The 16,196-nt window shown below is 41.3% G+C and overlaps 1 protein-coding gene across 2 annotated transcripts in view; it reads right to left on the bottom strand.

Annotated features, from left to right (window-relative positions):
- Positions 1-998: 998 nt before the first annotated feature.
- slc2a9l2 (solute carrier family 2 member 9, like 2) overlaps positions 999-16,196 on the bottom strand; it is a 94,879-nt gene continuing 79,681 nt past the window's right edge. For both annotated transcript variants that reach the window (XM_041955272.1, XM_041955279.1), the window contains one exon: positions 999-1,241. In XM_041955272.1, coding sequence (XP_041811206.1) covers positions 999-1,241 — 243 coding nt within the window. The remainder of the gene's footprint in view (positions 1,242-16,196) is intronic.

The raw sequence follows: 16,196 nt of genomic DNA, 5'->3' as shown, positions 1-16,196 counted from the left end.
GGCAAGGCATCAGCATTAGGGTTATAATCCTGCAAAATATGCCTGTCCTGAGACACACGTCTGCACCCCTCTCATTGTGAAGCTGCTTAGGGACAGCGACAAAGATGATATATGCAAGATGAAATCTGAGCGAGATGAAGAGCTGTTGTATCCTGGTTTTCCTGGTTCACTCAGAGATTAATCAGTGTTCAGCTGCAGGCACACCTTAGTCTGGTCACACAGGAAATTTACTGTTTCATTAAAGGTGCCATAATAAATAAGTTTATATTAACAATGACTCAAACGACTATGTGTAATGTGAAAGCTGTTGTTCTCAGTTATGACACCATTGAGTGTTTCAGCATCTTTCGGCTCATTCTTTTCATTTTTTGGCTCCTAACTTCTCATCAGAGCAATCATGATCCACAGAAAGCAGTTTTTTAATTAAAAACTCCTGTATGTTACCTGCCCAGCAAACACCAGATGTTAGCGGCAAGCTGGTGAACTGAAGCATTTAGCAGTCAAAGCACCAACTATTTCTCTCCAGAGTTGGTGGAGAACAAAGCAGAGCCAAATGTTGAACTCACACTTCAAATAAATGCCAGTGTTTCTCTGAATCTGCTGGATGGGTACGTAAGCCACTGTTTGTGGCGAGTTTATAACATGTATTCACCCCCAGATGGACAAAAAAATCCAATCCATGTTTAAAATGTTTATGTTTAATACTGTATTGAGAACACTTTACATCAATAGTCTATGCAAGTCCCCCATATCCACATCATTATCCTTTTCTAACGGCTGACCAGTGTGAGGTGTCTGCCAATAATTGCTGTAAACTGAAATTCTGTAATATTCCAAAATACTCCAGTCATACAAAATACATAGAAAATAGCAAAATACTGTCAAAGGCATGGATTTCCATTTCATTGATTTCAGTCATTAAATATTACGTACAGACAACAAATAATTTCAGTTTATATTTCAACCCTGTTTCTCCACAGTTAGTGTCGGTTGTTCAGCTAGAAAGAACTCTCCGTCTTAGCAGCGTCTTGGACTTTTCCATTCAGGTCAGGCTTATTGGACAGAACCATCTCCATTTCATGACTGGGGGAGGGGACGGGGATTTTGTTGATCTTGGCAAAGCTCTGGCTGATATCCATAAATGTTTTATTTTTAGTTTCAGGGAGGACAAAATAAAGGTAGATGGATCCCAAGATGCAGACCACCACAAACACCAGGAAGGCAAAAGTCTGCAGCTTCTCCTGCACAAACAGAAAACACACAGGCAGGAATTAGACAGATCCCATTCACCTATGTCAACATACAGCCTACGTTTTCTGAGAGAACTCTGGAAAAGCAATGAAAATGTTAATTTCAAGAGTAAATTGAACTGACACTGGCACACACACACGTCATTCCATCGATTTTTTTTTTTGCTGTTTTAGCATTTCACGCATTTGATGATTGCTGTTCTCCCCCTGCACAAAGACAAATCCTGCGATTTTTCAGCCAGCCTAAACTCTTGCCAACTCCAGAGAGACGTCGTCTGTGGCATCTGCTTTGTCATGTGTGTGTGTCGATGTAACAGCTCCGTCATTCTCCCCTCAAGGTCCCACGGGCTTGTGTATGAGTGTAAGTGCAAGTCAGACAACGTGTCTGCCTTAGAAATTGAACAATATGCATGTGTTTGTGTGCTGGAACACGCCGAAGTACCAAAAGTATGAAAGCTAACCTTGTCCATGGTGTTATGCCAATAATAGAGATTAGTGACAGATTTAAAAATACACACTGACTGATTACCCAGAGGCAGATTTAGAGATGGAGAGAGGGTTTGTCTGTGTGTGTGTGTGTGTGTGTGTGAGAGAGAGAGAGATTTTGTATGAGGCAGAGAAAATTGACTGACCCTCACCAGGGTGTCACTGAGCTATAATACCTTGCTCATGAAGGGACAGGATTCAAATGCAGCGCCATGTAACTGGTTTTAGAAATGCAGTGTCCAAACACCCGTGACCTCATTGAGGAACTACTTACTGCTTTGATTTCAGCTGTTACATCACCATTGCTGTTAGTCTCTGACACTGTTTTCCTCTTTTGAGTGTATTTTATAATAGCACTAAAAAAGCAGTGCATCGTGCAAAGGGTCTGACCCAGTTTCCATGCCGCCTCAGTGACGTAATGCTCATCTGCAAAGTTAGCAAGTTCCTCAGAAAACACTGCCTTCCTCTCCCTGTTGTCAGTTGAGATGAGTCACTGCACAAACAGGACGTCCACTACGGCTGTCGTTAAACGAATTTTGGCAAGGAGAATGAGACAACCCCATCTTTGACACAGGGCTAAGCCTTTGATCTGCTGAGGCGACACAGCTGCGTTCAGTTTGCTGCACACACAAACTAGTAGGCGTGCACACAAGGACTCATCTGTGGCTGCAGACAAACACACACAAACAAAGATGAAACATTTTTTCATGTTTTATGCTCAAACACATGTTGGATCCAGAGTGATGTGATATAAAGGGAGGAGAAGGTGATGGAGAACCCTGAGTGGGGAAGGGACAGGACAGAACAGTGCAAGACTGAATGGAATAGGAAAGCAGGATGGCACAGGATTGTACAGTACCAGACTGGACCGAACAGTCTAGGACAAATGCAAGGCAGGACTTGGCAGGACAAGCCAGCTCAAGATGGGGTAGAACGGGTAAGAAAAGAACAGTCTAGGACAGAACAGTTCAGGACAAGTCAAGATGGGATGGGACAGGACAGAACAGTGTACAAAAAGACAAGACGTGACAGGGTGAGATGGGACAGGATGAAAAGTACAGTCTCGTATGGGACAATGTAGTACAGAATAGGATAGACGAGTGCAGAACAACAGGGCAGGAATGGACAGTCTGGAACATGACAGGGCAAGACGGGATCAGACAGGATGGGACAGAAAGGTGTAGGATGGCTTTGATAGAACAGGATGACTGATGATCGATTCAGGATAGAATAGGACAGAACAGCGGAAGACTGGACAGGATTGGACAGTCTAGGACAGGAAAGGATGGGACTGGACTAGACAGGACAAGATAGGGCAGGATTACACCGAACAGTGTACGACAGGACAACCTAAGATAAAACAGTGCTCGACTGAACGGGACACAATAGGACCAGAGGGTATAGGACAGAGCAGCGCAAAACAAGACAGGACAGGACAGGAGTAAAGGAGATGAGAATGTTTAAACACACACTGTGAACATTATTCTGATGGAGCTTGTAAATGTCCTGGTCCAGTGACTGCTGTCACTGCCACTGGATTGTGCGGCAAGACTGAGTCATCATTGGTGTTTGGGGTGTAAACTGTGTGTGTGGATTATTTGCATGTGTGTGGGCTTCTATAGATTGTGTTGAATCTTCCCAGTTGGAGGCAAGGTCAGCATCTGCAATGTACTTAGAGATTTTATGGATTACCATATTTCAATGCTGTGTCACATCAATGAATGGGAGCACAACAATGGAAAAAAACATCATTTAGCGTTTAGTGGAATCATGTAGCATCACAGTTATGGATCAGATGATCCTGACTCGTTAGCAACACATACAAACTCACAGTATACTAATCAATGTGATTGACTGTGATGGCTCATTAGTCATAAACAAATTGTGTCTGTTATTATTGCACCATTTCATATTGCATAATGTCAATAAATCATCTGTACTGAATGGAAAAGGTCATTAAATGGTAACAAATTGCTAACAATGATCACCAACACTTTTGCACCTTTCCTTTTAATACTTTACATACAGTTTCCTGATAATACTTATTTATATACTTTTATTAAGTCGCATTTTCAATGCAGGCTCTTTACTTGTAATAGAGCACTACACCTACTACACCTACACTTCTGGAAATACACTGCTTAGGGTTGGGAGAAGGGCTGCTAATGATGCACAACTGCCATCCAGTTCTCAAGTACCTGCTGGAGGCACAACTGGTGACCCAGGCCCTGGTAGTGGTGGTGGTCGAGGAGATCACTGTGAACACTTAGTTAACATGGCTACAGTGTGATATTATGCTACAGTTGATGTTTAGTATTCACACAGTCACACAGAGAATATGCTGACCTCATTTTACAATCCTTAAATCTTTTAGTTAATGCTGGCCATCACTAACAACTCACAGATATGCATGCATTAGTTTCTTTGTGCTTTATTTCAGATACTGGAGAATTATGCATCACTACGCTGCACCACTTGTACTACTTATATTTTTTCCATTCTGGTAAACCTGCATGTTCAATGCATAGCTGGTGATGCTGCCAGGATTTTTATGCCGTATTGAGCTGCTTTGGAAGGCATATGTTGCCTAAATGTGCAGCGACCTCTGAATGTAGCTGCAGAGTGTAAAGTTGGTAGTACTCCCTTGCAGAAAATCTTTATATGTTTTGCTTCTCCCCTGCTGAGTGTCCACTCAGTGTGGGCAGAGTTTGCGAGTTTTTGCAAGTATTATTGTAATGCGTAGCCTGTGCACAACAATCCTCTTTTTCCATAATTCCCAGCCCATTTCTTCCAAAAGGGGATTTGTGCTCACAGAATGAAACAAAGAGCCATGAGGAAGGCCGGAAAATGCTATGCTAAATAAGAAATCTGTGCAGAAATTTTAAATAAGGCTATTAGAGTAGAAAACTACAATGGGCTGCAGACAGTGTGTCAGCTGAAAACAAACCACTGATGCTTGATATTCAACACAGTGCTTTGACATCAAAATCTCCCCCAATAGTGGTGAAATGAGGTCAGCTGCTGCACTGCTGATGAAAAACACTTGATGAGTTCCTCATGGGAAAAATGTGACAGGTTACTGTGCCAAGAAACTATGCTGTATTTTAGATGACAATCACTTGAATAAGAAAAGGATTTCACTGAATGGAACTGAGTTTAAACTTATCCTCTCACAGGAAATACTGTCCTGTGATTAGTCTTTTCAAAACTGTCTCAAAACAAAGTGTTTAATATTAAGTAGAGCAAAATGCTAATCCTTTAAAAAATCAACTAAAAACATCATTCATCATATATTGACATTATGTAAAAGACACCTATGTATTGTATTGCTAAGATATCTGCTGAAGTTAGCATGCTAACCAGCTAGCCCGTCCTGTCTCGTAATACCACTTTGTACCTCAAGAGGTGATGGTGTAGTGTCCAGTCTGCCCTCAGTCCAACATGAGAGCACTACCCCGAGGGCTCTAACGTCTTGTCAGTCAGGTTGAGGGTACTGCCCCCAGCTAGACCATTTAACAGCAGGTAGTCAATGACTGGAACAGTAAACGCAACAATGGCTGAAGCTCTTGGCAGTGACCATTAGCATCATGACTACCCACTCCCGTCTCCACTGTAGACAGCTCTTGGAGGGATGAAGGGGTGAAGTTAGGTGCTGAACTTGCAACGTTTCTGGTAAGTAAACAGCTGTTCATTATAGCATTGGCTACTCAGCAATAGCTTAAGGTCGGCTAATCTGTTCCCCAATTTTTACATATGGCACCTTTAAACATTGTGATGTCCCCCACAGCTCAGCACTATCTGAGAAGAATGCAAAGATAAAACCATAATCAATGCTCCAAAGTAGAAAGCAAAAGGACACTTAATCAGCTTGGGTTTGACTTCAATTATTGATGCCAGAAGCCCAGAAGTGGGAACAGGGGATGGCCAGGAGAGGCACAGGTGGCACAGAGTCACAAGGCGATACTTAGCCTGTTTGCATCACAACCTTGGTGTGACTGTGTGTGTGTGTGTGTGTGTGTGTGTGTGTGTATGTGTGTGTGTGTGTGTGTATATATAGACCAAAAAATAATGTGGCCTGTCTTGCGACTTTTAGATGTCTATGCTGATGTCTATGTATGACTGAGACGTGCTTATCTCTGGATTCGATACTATGACGATACTTGGGTGCTGATTCGATATGTATTGTGATTGTTAAGTATCGCAATTCAATATTGTGATTTATTGCAAATTTAGCTTCCTTTTTGAACAGTAAACCATGGGAAAAAATTGAATCATACACTTCCAGGGACCATGGGTCACACTTCCAAAACCACTTTCTGACTTTTATCTCAGCAGCATCATTGCTATACTGCATATTAAAGTGGTAAATAAAATAGTCTTTAAAGTAAACTGCCACATTTAGCTGTTCCCGCTCATCAAGCTAGTGCCATAAGAATATAATAAATGAAATAAGATGTCAGGCCAAAATGAAAAAAACCCTGAAAACTGTGTGAGACTTTAAATTAACATCCTTCATATTTGAAATTGAAAACTGTCCTTTCAAAACACTGGACTTAACTGCATATAAAAGTGGTAAATCAAATATACAATAGAACTGATTTTGAGTTAAAGTGCTACATTTACCTGGTACTACACACTGTGCATGTGTTGTCCTCTCCTGGAACACAATGTCTCCACCTAGTGGTGGTTGTATTTTTAAACCAATTCAATTTGAGTTTGCGTTTGGACCCTTTGAGGTTGATGTAGCTGGTCAGTGTGGCATGTTTAAGCTGCAGAGTAACAGATTGAGTTAGCAATGTGACGTCAGCAGCTATTAGTTTGTTTCCACACAGAATAGGAGATACATGTCTGATGAACACACAGGTCCCTTTATGTTAAGCATGAAAAGTAAAATGGATTGTTTTTTAAGATAATTATCATAGTCATAATGCTAATTTCTGTATTGGGCTTCATGTGACATGCTAATTTTGTCATCATGTATTAACATCAAGCTAATGAACTAAGCGCAGGTCATATATATATATATATATATATATATATTGCAGATTATGAGACAATATATAGTATTGTCTCATAATCTGTTCATGACTGTGGGCTGTTCATTGATGAGACTGATTAAACAATACAACTATTAAAATACACAGTTTATTATTGCCTAGCTTTAAATTTGAGTCTTTTTACTCATTTCCTGAATGCCCCCCTTCTTTAACCTCTAAAAGTTTTTAGACCTGCCCCTGCAGAAGCCCGTGTGACACCTCAGAGGTGGTCTATCGTAGAGGTAAAGGGATGTGACGGTGCAGCGGTGTGTTGTCTGAACAGGGGTCAGAGCTGGTTTCAGGTGCCAGTAAATAACCTGTGAGTCACTGTTGTGATCTGGGTGCCCAGTGTGTGCATAGGAGTAAGTGGGCCCAACAAAACCCACACAGCAATATTTGTGGCATTGGCTGGCTAAAAATAACCCTCTGTCGCTTTCTGTCTCTCACACTCGTCTGCTCTCTCCTCGCCTTGGTCAGCCTTATCACCCTCACTCTTTTTCTTTTGTCTCCGAATCCATTTCTACAGGTCTCCTGGGGCATCTCTACCTCTTTGCTGTATGCTTCCATTATCTGTCTAATTATATATTCAGCTCCACTTGTACTTGCCCTTCCACTGACTGACATCCTCATTGTACATCCATCAGACTGAAGAAGCCATCTACGTATTTTATTCTCACAATACATTTCTCTGTCTTCCTATCTGTGCATAACACAAGGAGGCAAACATGCTCATATGTCCATATATAATCATAAGCTCACTAGCTCTAATCAGGCATTAGGGAGTGAGGTGACATGTAGTGAGACAATGTTGATTTGTATAATTAGTGTCCTGTGGATCTGCTGACACTCTCCGGATGAGGTTCCATGTACCAATTTAGATCTGACACCTTCCTGACAACACAGCGAGCCCCCTCTCATCATTAAAACTAATGAACGCTGATGAGAAAGCTTATAGGATTACATACAGCAAATTTCTCTGTCAGGCTTCCGTATCTTTCTGTGAATGTTTTGAAATTACTTCCACGGTACCACTTTTCAACAACAACAGATATCTCCTACCTGGTTATAGTGTGAGTATTGACTAGGCACAAAAAGGCAAGTAAAAGAGAAATGAAAACTGAAAAAGTTCTTAGAAAGATTTGATGCATCAAAATGAGCAATAAAACAGGACACTTCAGTCACTTACATGTTTTATGAAGAAATAAGATGGCGGGGAGATTCTACTACAACATTTTAGAGCAGTTGTTAAATGTTGGACAAAATGTTACATGAGCAAATGTATTTTCACTGGGAAAAGTGGAAAAAGTCAAGTATATTGCGATTCTATACGTGTATTGATAGCTGACAATGGGTTCTTCATTAGCTTGATATTAAATAAATATTTTCTATTTTAGTTTTTAGTGTGTCGCTCTGTCAGTCGGTCCACCACTATGGTCCAGACTGAAATATAAACATATAAAATAAAACGTCTATTGGGTGGACTGTCATGGAAGTGTGCACAGGCAGTCATAGTCCCTGTATGATGAAGTCCACTGACGTTGCTGATCCCCTGACTTTCCCGGTAAGGCCACCGTGAGTTGGCATTTGTGGTTTGGTGTCAAATATCTTGGCAACTATTGGATGGATTGCTGTGAAATCTGCTACAGATGTTCAAAGGTCCCTAGAGAATAAACTGCAAAAACATTGGTGATCCTGTGACTTTTCATCCAGCACCATCTTCTGATCAAACTAGCACTTTGGTTTCTGTCAATTGCCTGCAAAACTAATGACATTCCCATCAGACTCATTTTTAAATGTGTTATTAGCTGCATTGTTAACATTGTCGTGCGGTCTCCTCTGTTACTGGTGCATGTCCTCTGCCTCCGCAGTCTGCAGAAATGTGTATCACATACTTGTGATGGAACATTAGGCACAAACAATTCAGGAACATTGTCTTGCTGCAGCAGTGGTCACAAAATCCACAGGGTACCTTTAAGTGTTTGTATCTGGATATTTATGCTTTGGAAATAACACACACGTCCGTTCCTCCTGTGAAAATTGGGGAGCTAACCCATCACATGCAGGAAACCCGTAATCAGTGTGAGGGAAAGAACCGGCATGCATTGCCCTCGGTGATCTGATCTGTCCTCTTGTTAATGTTTTTGTGGCCTGTTTGTGTTTCATCTTAAAATCGATAAGACTAAAGTCAAAGAAAAGAATCGACTGATCCTATAAAAGTAACAACTTCCTCCTCTGAGAAACCACGATCTGAGTGTTTGATATGCCCTTCTCAGCTATTTTAGTTCTCACCCTTTTCCTCCCACGCATGACACACTGGTGCAGCTGACTGAAAGGACAAAATTAGGCTTATCTGCAGGGGCTGCAGAGAAAACAAGCAGAAAACATTTGACAGAAGGTCAACTCAACGTCACTACGATGTCCAGCATGCCGCCAGCAAAGTTTCGCTCTGATCTCAAACTTCTGCACTGACTTTTGTCTGACTCTTTCTGTTTCTCTGAGAACACGTCCTTCAAGCTACAGTAAGACAAACCTTGCCTGTGTGTGCTTGCATGTGTACGTGTGTGTCTTTGGCTAGAACAATTCATTTTAAAAAAGAAAAGGTTGTCGTTGCAGCAATGGGCAGGGCATTGGTTGTACTGCACAGTGCAGGAGGAGCATTCAGACCCTTTATGTAAGTAAATGTTCTAATACCACACTGTGAAAAAACTCCTCTACGAGTAAACTGTAAAAGTCCTGCATTCAGAACTTTACAATAAGACTATAGTTGCAACCTCACAACTAGAGGCCACAAAAAACTGCAAACTGGACCTTTACAGTGTCAAAAGTAAAAGTACTCATCATAGAGGAAAAACAAGGTTGAGCTAACTCTTAACTAGTTTATAGACTGTTGGTGGTTTAATCAGCAGTGCGTCATTTTCAATATGATCATCATCATGTTTGTTGAGAACCATTTATCTTAACTTTTCATGAGCTCAGAAAAACAGCCTGTTTTCAGCTTTGCGACAATGCAGTTTCCAGCGAATCCAAGAGGCTTTTTAAATTGTTTATTTAGCTTAAGTGGTAGGACAATTTTCTCAACCCATGATCCTCCAGTTTATCACAAGCATTCAGATTCATCAAATTCGGAGACACATGGTTTTCACTGTACAGGACGGGTATGAAAAAATGTAATTGAACAGTAACTAGAGCTGCAGCTAAATGTAGTGGAGTAAAAAGATAAACAACATTTCCGTCTGAGATCCAGTGGAGTAAAGTATAAGGCTGCATGAAATGGAAATACTCAAATAAAGTACAAATACCTCAAGTATTGCACTTGAGTAAATGCACTTATTCACCTTCCACCCCTGGTACTGTAAGAGGTGCACATCTGTAGTAAAGCTCCAAGGAAACTGCATTTGTACTAGATACACATATACATACAGTCCTAGGTTTAACTGTCGTTTTGGTCCCTGCCCCCTCCCTCCCTCAACCTTGTGTAAGCATTTCCCTGTCAGTCACTCCTTCTAGGGCTTTGTTTACCTAGACCATGTCTTAAACTGTGTCTGTAGCTTGAAAAAGTGGAACTAATGTCAATCCATAGTGGATTGACATTGTTATATATGTGGCCTTCAGCTGCAGCAGTAGGAGTTTGCCATTTAATGACCTGAGCTGTAATGTGAAAACTGTATGTGTGCACTTGTGCATGAACACAAATGAGACATGCTGTTCACTCAATGTAGTCATGCCTTAGTGGAGATAGGTGTACTGTAATACAAGGCAATTATACCTTCCTGTGTAGTTGCGTCACATTAGCTTAATTGTTGGATACAGCACAGTGATATGTTGATGAATTTCAGAGTCCCTGCTCCCGTATTTCACAACTTAACAAGGTTATGCCTGAAACATCCTGTGCTCATGTCCTTTGTGCTTATCCTCAGCAGAGTGCGATTGTAACTGAATACTGCTAGCAAATGTCCTGATGAACGCCTGGGGCTAAATGCCTGCATCCCACTGCACTGACTAGAGGTCAGACTTATTCCTCAGTTGCACAGCCATGATGCTCACGCATGCAGACTATTTCTAAGCAAGTGCAAATTCAGTGCAAGACTAGAGATACAGACAAGGCACGCAAAAGAGCAATAGCCCCTGGATTAAACAAATTATCAGCCATAGCAATTATTTAAATGAAGACAGGCACAGGAGTTCTGAAATGACACATGCAGGGCTTCATGTGGAAAACCACAGTCTGTCATGTTAATGTGTGATTGACGTGAATGAGCATGTGAGCGCAACACTCGTCCCACCTATAGGCTTTCATGCTGATTTTATGATGGCGTCTGGTGCCTCAGTACTGATTAAGCAACAAATTAAATGCAATTACTCAGTGTATTTATAAAGCAGAGACACTGTGTAGATTCACCAGTATTAACTCTCCTGTCTCTCAGATCTTTGAAGTATTAAAATGTTTTCCTGCATTCAGCTTAAGTCAGCCAATCAGATGCATGAGAAATATGCATGAGTAATATCTCCATTACGTTGCCAAGACTGGAATTTCAATAAGGTACGTGATAAGGCACCGTTTAATACGATGCATCTTATGTATTCATTCAATCATGAATTTAATGATATGCAAATATTTCCCCCTGTAGAGTATTTTGTTGTGGTATGCAAAGCTGTTATGTCACAGACTGTGAAATAACCCCCTAAAAACGGAATCAAATCTCTCCTCAGTAAAATCTCTCTGAACGATAAAACGCTTAAGCACCAGGTATCTCTGTGAACAGTGAACTGGTGTTTGTAAACAGCTAAAAACAAGCCGCTGGATCTTCCAGCAAAGGAAGGTTGAGTGCTTGAATAAGCTGAGAAAACTGTGGCTTTGAGAGGGCATGATCTTCAGTGTTCATAGTATATCTATAGTTTTCAACTCATGAAGATTGAAATGTCAAATGCCATTAGGATCTAATGAGGGACAACTGGGACGTTTTGGCTGAGGGCAAAGTTCTGCTTCCATATAAATCTGGGCTGAAATGTGTCCTCGGCACAGAGGGCAATTATAACAGACAGTAAGACTTCACTTCTGTCATACTATTAAATAAATACAATTCCATCTCCTGTCAGGAAGATAGGTATCAATCACAGTGTAAATGCCATCGTTATATGTTTGTCTAAGATTTGTTCAGACAGTTTCCAGAAAATGGATGATTGAGTTTAGTTAAAAGCATTTAAGAGAGGAATGTGTCTACACAGCTTCATCACTGCTTAAATGAACAGGTCAGCATGTCAAGAAATATTCTCTTTTTTTCATCAAGGTAAGTTTGATACTGCTCTCGTGTCAAATTCAGAGCTACCAAACTGCAGCTGAAATGTTTTGAAATTCTAAGCAGGGACACTGGGTTAGCACATAAATGCCTCTAAAAACACAGATCCAGTTTTACATTTCTGTTTTGTGAGGATTAAACAAGTGAGAGACATTGTAGTAGTAGCAGTATTAGTGTTAGTATCTTATTGTTGTTATAGTATCTTATTTCCCCTTCCTCCAGTCCTAGGCTCAACCAGTCACCTTGTAGCTTTAATTCCACAGTTAACATGCAGACATGAGAGTAGTCTGGATCTCATCTAACTCTAAGTCAACTAAGTTAAGAAGCATATTTCCAAATATGTCAAACTATTACCTAACTGACCTTTAAGTAGCCCACAGAGCAGGACCCATGATGCATTTAGCCAATCTTAGCATAGCAACTGCTCACACACCAACAGACTTTATATGGCACATTAGGAGACTGATGTGTTGGAGAGAGGGCTGAAAAAGGCAAAAAGACAGTGAGGAATTAAGACACAGAAGGGCACAATTTATGCTTGCTTGAATATGTAAAAGAGGTCAAAGGGACAGCAGATGAAGTTACATCTGCTCAGCGGGTCCCCCAGCTAAAGTCCTTGGGAGAAAGCTGTGTGTACTGCAGAGGAACAGAAAGGAGGAGGACATGACACTTTTAGAGAAAGGTGACATAAAAGCAGCACAAGGCTGGTGCACAAGAGCATGGGCAGTGAAATGAAGAGCCAGACTTCTTAGATGTAACCATTTCCAACTAAATGTCACATTGATTCCTCCCCCCTGGAATTCAATAGCAACCTCTTCACTCGTCTATGGTCACACTCTATATAAACAGGCAGAGCTGATATATAATATAGGTCAAGGTAAGCATAAAAATGTCACATTTAGCGCACAATAATGATTCACCTGACTGCGTTGTCGTCAGATCATCTTTACAGGTAAATGACCTGTACTCATCATCTATTGGTAGAAATTAGTGCAAAGATTTGATGAAGTGTCAAAACTAGAGAGAGAGGAAAAAGAAGCAGAAGACAGACAGGGGCAGAGAGTAAATTCAGAATACATATACAGGCCATAGTACTTCGATTTCCCAACAAAACTCCTTCTCCAGCTCAATAGAAAAAAGCTAATGCACACAAATCAAGCTCATTTCCAGGCTCATTTTCTCCTCAGACTCGCTGCAGATCAACCTCGCTGTTTATTGCTAATTTGCGCAAAGTCACGTCTTCTATCCCTCTCAGCAGCTTGTCCCATTCATTTACAGTAGCTCACTAAAAAGAGCAAGAGTTTTAGTTTCTCTCATGCAGCAGCACTTAATGAGTCGATGCCTTAAACTCCTTTTGGGAAAAGTGGAGAGCAGAGTATTGACTAAGTAACTCTGCCATGGAACATGTGCCGCTCTGTGGAACTAACATTTTAATCCATAAAAGAAAAAAAAAAAAAAAAACAAACTTTTTTTTTCTGGCCAGCTGAAATGGATTTGCAGTATCTCAAGTGTGATACTGAAATATAGTATAAAGGGCTTGAGGGAATTGTAATGTACAGACGATGCAATTTATAATGGCCAACATATAGGAATTATTAATGAGAAATAAATCTCTCCTTTGGAGCTATTTGTCAGTTAACACTTATGAGCAATTTCACTGCAGGAAGCAAAATTGTTTTCAATCCTGGTACAACAAATGGTGAAACAAAGCCCTGCATCCAATTCTACGGCTTGGTGTCTCTTGAGAAAATGCCTATGCTTTCTCCGCCGTTAATCCAGAAAAGCGGTTAGACTGTAGCAGGAAACCACACAGGATTTCAGATCTGAATGCTGTACAAGCACCCCGCTTTCCTGAATGGGCATAGTAATAGAAATGAACTACTGATGGTGACCTGTCCTGTCTGGGCTCAGCAATAGAGAGACATCTACAAGCTGCTGACGGCTTTTCACTTGTCATGTTCTGTTAAGAACAGCTACAGCTTATTATTTTTCGTTTTTACACCAAAAATATGCAGATTAAGAAAAGCAAATAGATTGAAACTGATTTTCACTTGTTACTTCATTGCTTGTCCAGAAGTTATTTCTTGCCACATAGAGACACCATTCACTGCAGTTTCCAGTAAACAAGGTTGTGACAGTTACAGCTCAGCATATGCTCAGCATCATAGAAAGTGAAAAGAAAAATGAGGAGATACCACAAATGAGCTGCTTGCTATGCACCAGAGTGCGTAAAATGTCATTTAAAAAGCAAAAACAGTGACATCACCTGTGATGGGATGTTTGTGTGGTAAATGGCATTTTTCAGGGAGTTTTTCATCTGATTGGCCTGCCTTTTCTTTCCAATAATCGTATATATAAATTGCTGGATTGGAGTGAGAATAATGTCCAAAAATAATGAGTCAGGCTGCATCAGCTGATAGCTTGCATTACGCACCCTGACGAGCTGGCACACAGGCTTAGAGTGTGGAGCGGCAGGCATCTGCCACTGCACACAACTCGAGTCCACGAACACGGGGGCAGACCTCCTGTCCGGGGCCAACCCTCCAAACCTACAGGCCGTCAGCTGGGTTTTGGCAGAGATACTGTACCTGCAGGCCACCCGCAGGGGATACGTTGTCTTCACAAGCGAATGCTCCACGACTCCCCTCTCAGCCTGATTCCCCCAGTACCGCCAGAGGGACAGCATTTGTATTCAAGGAATTTTACCTTCTCACTAAATGGTTAGCCCTCTGGACCTGGCCTGTGAGGGGATGCTGTCAGTCTGCCCACCAGCAAGATGGAACGCATTCAGAGTATTCACGCTTGCCGGGCAAAGTGACTGTAATTGGTGTAATAGCAGGCAACTTAATGTTCTGATGTGCTGTTCTTCCTGCAGGACATGGCAGATAAAGGAAAAGTCATATGTCAAGGTTTTATCAGCGCTCTGCCGACACTGGCCCACACAGGGGGTTTGCACCCTCTGCTGTGCTGCCCCATGTAGGGGGGACATCCCAGACTCATTTTCTCTAAGACCCTGGTCATGATCCGGGATCCAACCTTGTTGCTGGACACAACATGAGGGCGAGCAAACTGCAGAATATGGTCTGCCAGTTCGTCCAAGGTGTTGAGGTCAGCTTGTCAATAGAGCTGGTGGTGCTCCACTAATACCCACTGAAGAGGAATGTAAATTGAATTAAATCCGCCCAGTATGTTTGCTTTACTCTCACTGATAGGCCTTGTTAAGTGGGTTCAATTCAGAGCATTTGACTCCGCAGACCCAGAGCAGATTACCTGGGGTACGTGATCTCTGTGGGGTTGTCTGTCTGGACGGTTGTGTTGGCTTGGGAGGGAGCACAAGAGCTGTCCCTATCTCCTCTACACACTGAATTAATCTAACTCTGCAATTCCCTGTACTTCTCAAGTGTTTGGCAGATCCTCCTCCTCCTTAAGTCTATTAACTCACAAGAGAAGGCAATGATTAAACTAAGAGGGCTTTGGATAAAGCATTTAGCTATGTCTTTTTCTCAGCATGTATCTGAGCGTTGGTGGATTGCAAAAAGGCAGTCGAAGCCTAGAGAGTGATCACGGGATGAGAAGACAAACACGGGCCTAAAGCGTTAATGTACATGGAAGTGTGTTTGAGTCCTGTGGAGCAAGCACTATCTCAGATAAGTCTCACTATCAGTGGCACAAACACAGCACAGTACTTCCTAAAGACAATATCTTACCATCAGATTTATACCGTTATCTGTTCTTTAAAGACACATTTGTCTTTAGTTAGTGTGGCCAGAGATAATTATGTTGACAGTCAATTAACCATTTCCTGATGAATGTTTTCAATCGCCATTTCTTTTTTATTTATTAATTCTTACTTATTTGAGGATCATATATTCTGACACTTCTTCACTTTTTCTGTTAAATTTACTTGAGAATAAAACTATGCTGCCAGATTAATACATTTAACTCACTGTGAATTTATACTTCAACATCAATCATCATAAATTTAAAGGACTTCGCCTCATCGCTAACAGGCATAGTGGTTGCATGCATGATCACACAAGGGTCATTTTCACATTTTTGAGCACAGCATTTTTGAGCTAGGAAGAGCATAAATTTCCCACTCAGAATTCAGACTCTAACATGAAATA

Source organism: Chelmon rostratus, chromosome 2 (genome assembly GCF_017976325.1).
Source record: "Chelmon rostratus isolate fCheRos1 chromosome 2, fCheRos1.pri, whole genome shotgun sequence".
NCBI lineage: Eukaryota > Metazoa > Chordata > Actinopteri > Chaetodontiformes > Chaetodontidae > Chelmon > Chelmon rostratus.
The sequence above is the reverse complement of the archived record's forward strand: the minus strand, read 5'-3'. Positions and strand labels throughout refer to the sequence as shown.